At 31.9% G+C, this 11847-nt stretch overlaps 1 protein-coding gene across 2 annotated transcripts in view; it reads left to right on the top strand.

Moving 5' to 3' along the window:
* The window catches only part of LOC149550966 (ethylene-responsive transcription factor 6-like), a 29777-nt gene extending 18343 nt beyond the window's left edge, over nucleotides 1-11434 (top strand). Inside the window, exon 3 of one of the 2 annotated variants that reach the window (XM_089786522.1) lies at nucleotides 11091-11434. In XM_089786522.1, the coding sequence (XP_089642648.1) occupies nucleotides 11091-11139 (49 nt within the window). In that variant the 3' untranslated portion in view covers nucleotides 11140-11434. The remainder of the gene's footprint in view (nucleotides 1-11090) is intronic. The other variant, XM_089786521.1, reaches the window with a different exon arrangement.
* Nucleotides 11435-11847: the final 413 nt, after the last annotated feature.

The raw sequence follows: 11847 nt of genomic DNA on the forward strand, positions 1-11847 counted from the left end.
TTTTCTTATAAGGTTCAAGCACTATCACTTAGTTGATTGATAAAGAAGATTTTATCAAAAAGATGTAACAAGAGCACCTAAAGGAAAGGTTGAGTTATGATGTTGTAATGAAGTGCAAAGATTAGCTAAGATAATGCATAAGTAGTGTATTGATACCATACTCAAAGATACAGAGGATGGTCACACTTAGACATATTGGAGGAAGAAGTTGTAACAAGGTTCACTGCAAAGCTTTAACCATGGTCATCAAAAGATGCCAAGCAAATCAGTTGAAGCTAAGAAAATTCTTAACAAAAATTGTGTAACAGACATAGTTGATGCTGAGTAACACAGTATTTTTCGAGCACCAGTATTTCAATAGTGTCGAGCTATTGCATTATATCAAATAATGAAGATTCACCAAATCCAAGCCAACTTAGTGGTTACATTGAATTTTGTGAACAAGATGGAGGATAAGGATGATGAGTTGTTAGCATAGAATCCTATGTAAATCATTTTTGGGTGAATTCTAATGGATTATTCAAGAAGTTTCTAGAAGAAATAGAATATGGGTTAGATGCAATGAATCCTACCTAATCCATGAAAATTGAAATTGAAGGAAAGATGAATTGAGTGGGAAAAGCAACTCCAAGACTTTTATTTAAGAAGTCATAAACCAAGAAGAAAAGAGCAAGATGATACTATTGCTACAAAAGTGTCAAATCTACAAAGTGATTGAAAGGGTGTCAAGAAGGAGACATCTAGGAAAAGGAAGAGCACAAAGGCTCTACTTCTACAAGTGGTCATGAAGAGATGATTGCACTAGTACATTGAGTATGGAGACTTAAGGAAACAAATCTTGAAAGATAAGGCAAGTAGTTAAGAGTTGTAGAGATAGAAGTCCAGGCAAGGGTATGAGCAGAGAAGTGATCTAAGATTTGCAAGATAAGTTGTACATTGTATTTAGGTGAAGATTTTATAATACTCTCTAGCAATTGTATTAGATCTGAAAATCCTATGGACTTAGGTTGGCCTAATAGCCATTTGTAAATCCTTTAACAGGGTGGCATTCCAAGCGAGTGTTCTAAAGTCCTTTAACGAGGCCCACTTCTAACAGGGTGGTTAAATCCTCTAATGAGATCACATTTAACAGTGTGTTTTGTAAGCCTTTAATAGGGCAAGCCTTTCACAGGGCTTCACATCAAAAGGGTGAGAATTGAGTAGCATGTTACTGGTGGTTTCTCCTAAATTGGGTTTCCACGTAAATCACTATGTCATGTGTTGATTTCTTATGTGTTATACTTGCATGTTGATTTACAATAACTTGCTAATTAGAGAAGTTAAAGCTTGAATTAATGAATGATTGAATGGATTCACCAAACTTAGTGAAAAGTTTAAAAGGGACATCTGGACCTTGAATAACTAATTCACCACCCACCCACCCCCCCCTCTCAGTTATTCTAAAGCAATTCTAACAAAGTATAGTTGCACCATGATCTTAAGATCACATGTGAAAGTGGTTGGAAGAGGGAGGTTAAGGGAACAACAACTAACACTTGTAGAATAGAGAGACAACAACTAAAAACTATCTGCGTCTAGAGTAAAATCTATAGATGACATTTGTACTCAAGTGACTTTTACTTTTCACAAGTACTCCAAAATGAAAAATTACCCAAATATTGCAATATAAAAACTAAAGGAATCTCACCAAAATCAAATTGCACTCAAAACAAAATTGTACTTATTAGGCATGTAGAAAATAATAAAGATAAAAATTATCTAATTAAATGTTCTAGCAAAGATCATTTAATAGATATAACCCTATCAACGTAACCCTTGCACCCTTCAAAGGTGCAAGTGCTAAGATTTATTTCCTTGTTCAGTATCTAAATCTAGGTTTTATAGTATGACCATCTTTATTCTATTAGATATTCTTTGGCATGTAGAAAATGATAAAGATAAAATTATCTAATTAAATGTTCTAGCCAAGATCATTTAATATATATAGCCCTATCAACGTAATCCTTGCGCCCTTCAAAGGTGCAAGTGCTAGTTTTATTTCCTTGTCTAGTTTCTAAATGTAGGTTTTATAGTATGACCATCTTTATTCTATTAGATAGTCTTTGCATCATGTCAATAAAACACTTAAAGATTCAATAAGACTTTCTATCTTTCTATGCATAGTTATTTTAAGAGATATTCTTTGCATCCTATCAATAATTAAAATATTTAAACATTCTCTAAGATTTTCTATCTTTTCCTACATTAATTTAATTAGAAATTTGATTCAGTGTTTTAAGATGAGTTTATTAAAGCTTATGAATTTTGTATAGTCGTGATTTGGGCATGAAGTCACCATTTGTAGTGTGAGGTGTTATTTTCATAACACCTTAAGGTTGAACTCAAACCAAGGATAAATACTCAATAGTGCCAAATCCCTCATATCAAATAGGATCCTCCATAACAACTTCAAGTTTTTAAATGGTTGAATATGTTCACCCTTTTAAACTTAATTTTGATGGAAATTATTTGATTTTGGGCGGGAAAGACTAATAGTTTGTTCAAACATTCCCCCTTCATTTCTACTATAATCTACTTTATTATCCCAATTTTTAATATTTGATATTTACTTTTTCTCTTTTCTAATGTCTACCAATTGATATCTCATATAAGAAAATTCATGTTTCTTTCATTTATTTTCTACTAGTTATTTGATGAAAAAACTTAATGAATTCCTTTAGGTTATAACAAATAAGTATTATTACTCAATTCCTCAATCCTATTAGAGAAGAACAAATAGTTAGAATCCCTACCTAGCGATATTAGAATGGAGAGCTAGCCAGATAGCAATCTAGCCACAAATTTAATAAAAAATAACCATAGCCATTTTCAAAGAGAACCTTTCAATACCACTACTTACATTAATATTGCCATAGGTAATCATTAAAAAATGTCTTAAGGAGTTTTTTTTTCTCAAAATACTTCCACCAATAATCATTTTTATCTTCTTATAGCCCCAATGGTTCAACAAAAATAACTATGTTGTGACAACCCAAAATTGATTATGTGTTTATAACTACCATATAGAAAGTAGAGTAACAATAAGGAAAGCCTTAAAGAAAATTAGTCATTAAACATAGAAATTTTATCCCAATCAGTATAAACTTTGTTAAGAAACCTATGAAAAGAGAGCTAGTCACTACTACTACTCAGACTAATATTGCCATAGGTAATCATCAAAAAAGATATTAAAGAGTTAACATTTCTCAAAATACTACTACCACTAATAGTTTCTATCCTCTTAGAGTCCCAATAGTTTAACAAAAAATAACTATGTTGTGACAAAGCAAAACTAACCATAAGTTTATAAATATCATAAGAAAAGTAGAGTAACAATAAGGAAAGCCTAAAAATAAAACAAGCTAGGAATTAGATGTATGCTAAGGAACCTATGACAGTCTTCATTGTCCACTTCATGTTGGTCATCTTCATTTTATTGTTTGTCTTTCCTTCTCTTATCCACTCTCTTGATCCTATTTTTCTATTAAATCTCCAAACAAGACCTCCTTCATAATCCCATCAAACACCCTTCAGAGAAATGAAATGGAATAATTGTTGAGTTGAATTTTGTCATTCATCAACATAGTAGAAGAGTTGTATAGGGAAGAAATTCTCTTTTGAAGGTCTCATATCTTACTTTTGAGGTATGAGTTAATTTTTTCATGCATAATAAGGGAAACTATTATGTTATCTTAAGGATAATTATTAAAATGGGTTTAGGAGTTACACACCATATTTACCATATTCTCCAACTCACTCAACTTTAGAATTATCTTCATTGTTTTTTACTTCTCTTCTTCCTCAATATCTCTATCCTCCTTGACATAATCATCATCATCTATGTTCTCAATGTACTCATCCTCCTCATCTAGATTCTACCCCAATCCTTGTTTGGGGAAATTTCCTCCAAAATCTACTTATCATTTTTTTTTGAGGAGATGAGAAAACCTTCTTTCCCCCAAACTACGAGCATGGTTAAGCTTCTCAATGTGTTTAGTTTCCTCATCCCTATCCTTGTGATTTTCAATGTCAATATAAGGGGTCATCCTTTTATCCTTTAAGTGATGGTACTTTTTTTTCTCTTAAAGGAATGGGCTTAGCTGTCGGGGATTTCTTTTTCTTGTGGGGGTTGTCAAAAAGGGTCTATTCATGGGAGATTCCCTCCTTATTGGTTTTGACTTCTTTTTCATCTTTATCCCAAAAGGATTGGGATTTTTTCTAAAAGAATTAGATATTTTAGGAAGATCCCTACCCTTAATTGCATAAATTTGGAGGGATCTATCAATCAATTTTTCTTTTTCATTTTTCTCCAACTAGGGGTAAGAGAGAAGGTGATTTTCAAATGGAGATTTTTCAAATTCATCTTGGTAAAGGAAAAAGGGAATATATTAGGCCTTAGTGAAGAAAAAGTGAGGCACCCTTATTTATGATACTTGTTAACGATGAATAGAGGAAAAAAGAAAAAGAAAATCCTATTGCCATTTCAGAGGTGATTAAAGATATAAAAATAATACTCGTGGAAGGTGGTATATTGACCTTCTAGGGTGAAGTACTTCATAAAAAAGAGAAAAATAAGATTACACAAATGAGGTAAATAAATGCCATCATTCCAAATTTTATTAGAGACAACAACCAGAATTTCCCTTTTCTAAGTGAACTTCACGCAAATCTTACACTATCTAGAGATCTTGTTCTCAATTATGGCATGCTCTTATTTTAAGCGTGTAGCTTCAGCTAGAAACTTAGGTTCACATGGAATATTATGCTCCCAATGGTAATGTTATTGCTGTACCAAGGGTCATATTACTTTATAAATAATGTAGTATTATAAGCCCTCGTTTCATAGTATTTAAAGGTGAAATGGAGGCTAATGAATTTTAAAATATAAACAATGTTAGATAAGTACTTTAACTAATTGCTTTCACACTAACATTAAAAGTACAAGAGGAGGGGCTTCCAAATATAGCTGAAGATGGATTAGAAAAACCTAAGGGGCTAAAGGGATGCCAATTCTAAACCCAAATTACATCAAGGAAGTACACAAGAAATTCCTCTTTCATGAAATGCTAAGTTTGATTAAATATGTGTAAATGTAGGTCTAAAATTAAACTATTTAATTGAATGAGAAGTGTAAGATAGATCTAAGTGCTAAACATATGGAATCAGCTTGATTAAGATATTGAAATAGGCATTGACTAAAGTGTGAAATGAGTGATGAAATACTTACCTAAAATGTGCAAGGAAATATGCCTCTTTTTAATGAAAAGTCCCTTTTTATCAATTAAAAATACAAATTCATGTATTAAAAAAAGGAGGCCAAGGGACATAGGTTCATCCCACAAGAGTCACTTAGCTCTAGGGTTGGAAAACCTTAACTATCAACTATTCATTAAAAATAATAGTTTTGAAAAACCTCAGAGTACAAGAGATGTGTTAGTTGAGGGAGGAGGATCATGCTTATAATCATTATATGCCTTTTGCAAATTAGAAATGAAAATAAATTGAATACATGATCAAGCACACAATAAGGTATTTGAGCATAGAGAATTATTAATCTAACAATAAAATCACTTACCATTTCTTTAACATTTTTCTTACAATACATTAAATTATTCAAAGAGATTTGAGGACAAATATTTTCTTGAATTTTTTGAATAACAACATTGGCAAGCATTTGAAAGGAATAAATGGAATAACTAGGTAAAGAGAAATACTCTTTCAAATCTTTTCCCCTAAGAGTATGCCTAAACAATATAGCCATGAGCCTACAATTGTGATAAAAATTGCTGCATATAGTTTGGAAAGTCCTAACATGAATCATAGGATCAGCCTTACCATTATATGTCTCAAGATGAGGTATCTCAATATTTTGTGGGATGAAACCATGAAGGATGTCTAAGAAAAGAGGATTAGAAATATCACTTGTAGGGATAATGCAATTACATTGAGTGAATCAAGCCACTTGTTGATGCAAAGTGGTGATGGTTTGAACCAAGTACTAATGGTAGGATTAGAAGATGTAATAATAGACATGCACATATTGGATGTGTTAATAAAGCTTTAAAGTGTAAGGTAATATGAAAATATGTTGGTGTAGGATTGGAATATGTGAAAGAAATGACATTGTATGAAGGTAACAGAGAATTTATGTATTTATGAGGAATTTTGTAGGGAAGTGAAATATTAGGAAGACCAAAACTTAAAGGACTAGAGACTCATATTGAATTTTTCATGAGAAGTGTCACATAAGTAGTAATACTAGGAAGAGTAGTGGAAATAGGAATGGAAGGTTCAATGGTTGTGGAAGGAGGAGTGCATCCTAGCTCTTGAGAATACTCTATCAAATGCTAAGAATGAGTGTTAATAAGGTGATACCACATGAAATTGAGATGTTATTATCATCATAACTAAGAACCTTCTCAATAGCCTCAATTAAGGACACAATATTAGGATTTTGGTTTGCTTGCACAAGCCAATTTTCTAACTTATCAAATAAACGAGAGATCTTATGCAATGCCCTACTCGACAATCCAAGAGAAATTAATCTACTATGTTACAATATTTTACTGAAATTTTTTTTTAATTTTTTGTACAACATAAGATAACATGTGGAAGCAATATACACATACACATCTACACATAAAAAATAAAAAATGTAGTTTCCATTTCCTAGAGGATTCCCTTAGATTGAGTCACATTAAGAAGGTTTTATTTATTGATTTTAATCTTAAGCACAATGTCCACAATCATAAATGAATAATAGATACATAAGCTCACAAGAAGATACATAAGAAAAATTGATATAATCAAGAATGTACAAATAACAACATCCACTACACATATTGTATGGTATGTAATAATAAATATAAATACATAAAAATAAAATACATCATCTCCTAGGATCTTAAAATATAAGATAAATGATACATCAATACAACATCTAAATAGAAATTTCCAAGATAAGAATAAGAAAGATAAAGGTACAACTGCATCAACAAATATCTAACATTGGTGTCAATTTGAGGGGGGGGGCAAATAGTAAGAATTCACTACCTCTTTATTGTGTAGTGACCTAATCAGGATACCACTCCCACCATGTAGGGGAGATAATTTACAATCCACATACTGATAATCAAAACACATAATAAAAAACACAAAACCTAGGCAAGGATCCTAAAAGATCTCTACAACAAGTAATACTACTCGTACGAAAATAAAATCCTAGAGGTAACCCAAAAAAAAGAAAAAAGAAAAGAGAAATAAATATAAATAGGAAACCTAAGATGCATGTGGGGAAGTGTCAACATAGGAGTCAGCTCTAAGGTTACATTGCCAACCTATCTAGACCTCGACCCCCTAGTGACTCTATGTGCCATTAGTAATCATTTTATATAGATAAGGAAACTAATGATCCAAGATCACAATCAAGCATCTTCTCCCGCTCTCATCCTAACCTATACTAGCACTCAAGTCATGTGCGAGGAAAACTTAATCTTTTTTTAATTTATTTTAAAAACCCCCATTCAATGTGTGGTATTATCACTTAATTAGATGACTTATAATGAGTTACCTTAGTAGCCACTTAGGGCCCCGAGCCCCATTGCAAGTCACTTTCCCACTATACACTTAGATAACCTACCCTAATGCCCCATTCAAATAAACCCAAGCAATACTAAAAATATTCTCATAAACCATAAGAATGAAAATGAATGGACCATAGGAAAGAATGTCACATCCACACAAGGATTCATTTTCTACCTCAATATAACATCTCATAGAATTATGCATCCCATAATGGCTATCTCATAATCACAATAGCAATCAAAAGGTCTCAGAATCATGATAAATAAAAATAAAACAATATCAACATCATCCATCTCCATCATAGTGTACACCACACATAAAGATAGGCATAGAATAAATCATGAAGTAATATAATACACAACAGAACCATCTAGAACATACATCAATGTAAATGGTAATGTAAGGTGACTCGTTAAATAAGACTTAACAAAATAATGGTCATCACCCTTTTTGGGTAAAAGACATAATGATTGGATCAAGAAGAATTACTTACACTTACACTCCAACCTATACTAGGACTAATCAAGACATAAAAACTGATTCTATCATTTCACATAGAAAATACAATCTCATAGGCTCTGATGTTGAATACTAATTTTCCAACAACATAACCCACAAAAATCCATAAAAGTGAAAAAAAAGAAAAATAACAAAACCATATATTAAATTTTTTTACAATAATAATGCAAGTCCAGTGTCAAAAATTTATATTCTAAAGTTCAATTCGGTTATAAGAGTTTATGTTAAAAGACATTCATGAATACCTATGATATAAGTATAATTAAGTTCTTCATATATATTAAATCACCATGATTAATCAAGTCTATAATGATATTATTTCCTATAATTTCTTGAATAATTTGACAATCAACTAAACAATTAGCTCTTAATTAAATATTAACTACATTAATATTTTATTATTTCTAATTATAACATGTTATCATGTTATTCATTTAAATGATTCTAAATCACGATTGACTTAACTAATAGAACAAAGCATTAGATTAAACAATAATATTAATATCATTCCTAGACTATTACTTTAACTTCCATATTAATAAAATATTAATATTTAATTTGACATTGAACTCATAGTTCAATAATAAAATTTGGATGGAGTTTCAAAGCTCCACATTTCGCGAGCATTTTAGAGGCCCGATCTTTTTCAAACCGAACCAGAATCAATGGCAAGATAGAGATACTATCAATAGGATCTACCATACACCGCACTTACAGTTTTCAATCTTCTATTCAAGAGCTATTGTACCACCACATTGATGTAGTGGGAGTCATAATCATCTAAATTCAAAAGTGCAATCTAGGGTTTCAGAGAGTAAGAGCAATTTTAAAGGGAAGGCAATTGTTCAGTGAGCTAATCCGTGGAGGAAAAAAGACAGATAATTTGACAATCCTTTCAAAGAAGTGGAGGTTTCTACTAAAAGTAAAATCATTCATAAATCAACTTCTAATCTTTATAAGGATTAATAGAGTATATTAGAGGTCTTGAAGGAAAACAACATTAAGGGAAGTAATGGGATAAATATCTTGATTCTATGAATCCAACTAGGCTGTTTACCATTTCCAATCCCCCAAATTGTTCTCAAATATGGAGCTTCATCATGCTTTCCCATCATCTCATTACAAATTATAGTTCATGGGAAGTTCACAGTGGGGAAGATGTCTTGTTTTGGTTGGATTCTTAAACTGGTCATGTTCCTCTAATCCATGGGGCTCATTTCCTTGATGTTCATGAGAGGGTATTTGAAATTTGGGATCCTCATTTAATTGATTATGTGGAACTTAATTCAGGAAGGGTTCATTGGAAGGATATTGGATCTCTTCCTTTGGATGGAGACATTAAACTATTGCTGCAAAATATTCTGGATGAAAGACATGCTTTTCTTTCTTCTTAATCAGATAATATAATCTACTTTCCCTCTTCATCTGGAGAAATATTCTATTAAGGCTAGTTACTAGGCCCTTCAAGAATGTAAAATTTAATCTAGTTTGTAGTGGACATATAAGTGTGTTTTGACAAGTGATAGACTAGGTAAATTTAAAAAATTAGATCCTTTCAAATGTTTATTATGTGGGAATTCATTTGAAGATTTGGATCATCTTTTCCTTATATACCCTTTTTCTTGTGAATGTTGGATCTTTGTGCTAGCCAAGATGAACTTTATGTCTCCTCTTCTAGCCAAGCTTTGGGACCTTTTGCAAGCATGGCCAACTATATTTTTCTAATTGTTTGTTCACAATCATTTGGATCATCATTATCGCTATTTTTATTTGGTCTATTTGGTGGGAGATGAAGAAGCAATTTTTTTGAAGTACTCCCTCATGCTTAGAATATGTTATAGCTTGAATTCAGTCATCAATAATTGAATCGGTAAATGCATTTTTGGTAAATAAAGCTTCAACTAATAGCAACTTCTCCTCATGTGATAGTGAAATGATTAAAGCTTGGTCTAGAATTAGAATCCCAATTCCTAGCTCTATTATTCCCAACCTAAAAGTAAATAGAAAGGATATTAGGTGGCATTATCCCTCACCTCCTTTGGTTAAGATGAACTTTAATGGTGCCTCACGAGGCAATCTAGGTCTGTGAGGGGTGGATTTGTTCTTTAAATATTGTAAAGGGAAATTAATAATGGCTAATGCAATCCCTCTTAATCAAGGTACCAAAAATCAAGTGAAGAAGTTTTGTCTTTTTCATGGTCTTCAATGTGCTATCTTGTTAGGTATCTCTATGATTCATATTGAGGGGGATTCTTAATTAATCATTTAGGTTGGGTAAAAGCACAAACATGTGTTACCTTTTATAAAGAAAAAGGATCCCAGAATGCAAAGTGTTCAACTTAAACAAAATATAAATAGTATTTGTGCTTATAATTTAAAGATGATGTAGACATGAGTAAACTCATGAAATGTGTGAAATTGGATGAATTTTTCACCTATAAATTATTTTTTATAAATTTAGTAAGAATTGATTCAATTTTTTAAAATTTTAAGTCATTTTGTCAACTATGAAAGATATAGGGTGTAGTTCCCATCAAATAAATATATGCAAATCATCATTTTTTTTCTCTAATTTGAAAATATGTTATAGATGACATGTATTAGTTTTTGATGTATATTTTTTTTTCTATAAGTACTCGTGATGCAGGAGCATCCAAAGGTATAAGGGCAATCCTGTGTCACCAAAAAAATGTACTTAGAATTAGTTTCTGTTTCATGTCTTTACATTTTTGGATACCCATTTGGCTCAAATAAAGGTTCCAACTCTCATAGTTCAACTATCAGTGCATTTGAAAATCTCGAAAAAATAGGAGCATGTATTTGGGCCATCATTTCGGTAAACTAGAAGGTGTGAATTGGCTAGATGAATTTAATCATGATTTAGAGCATTCCAAAAAAAGAATTAGGTCAATAGGCCCCACGGTTTGAAAGTTATTGCAGTTTTTCAGGTTTTGGAGACCTCCTAAGAATGCTTCAAAGTCAGGTTTGGGGCATTAAATGACCTCGAAAAGGACCAAAAAATGGGGGACAAGCAAAGCTAGTCCATAGAGCTATAGAGCGCTTTGAGACCTTTCCGAAAATGTAAATAGTTCGTCAATCGAAGCTACGGTTCAAAAGTTATGCCTCCCGGAAGTTCGGCTACCGTTTCTGGATTCTTCTAGATTTGCACCGACTTCTAACGCAGCTTTCGAAACCTTCTATTCTGTCGGTGGATGCCTACTAGCACTTTCTAGAATGTACTCCTAGTCCTTAATCCTCCGGGGTCTATTTAAGGAGATTTCTGGCATTGTAAAAGGCAGTTCGGATTGGAGCTTGAGAGGAGGTGCTAAAAGGAGAAATATTCTCCAGATTTATGCTATTGTAAGCCCATAGGGCATCATTTGAAGTTTATTTTCTCTGCACTGTTTGTACTAGCCTCTTTTCTCAGTTAATATAATTTCCATTTTTTATTGTGTCCATTCTGTTGTTGGTTTGTGTCCCCATCAACTCGAGTTTGACCTTATCAAAATCCAATTATTTTTACCTCTCATCAAAACTTCTCTATCAAATATATACCTTTTTGAAAAAGAATTACATATTCTTCATTGCTCTAGAGATAAATATAAATTTTAACTTGTTTTGATATCATTTACTATTTTTTTTATTTTTTTGAGTGACCATCTTCTCAAATGTTAAAATACCCATTTATAATATTTTAAATTTATA

This window comes from Cupressus sempervirens, chromosome 6 (assembly GCF_028749045.1).
Source record: "Cupressus sempervirens isolate cs-2001-9-10 chromosome 6, ASM2874904v1, whole genome shotgun sequence".
In the NCBI taxonomy this organism is placed as follows: Eukaryota; Viridiplantae; Streptophyta; class Pinopsida; order Cupressales; family Cupressaceae; genus Cupressus; species Cupressus sempervirens.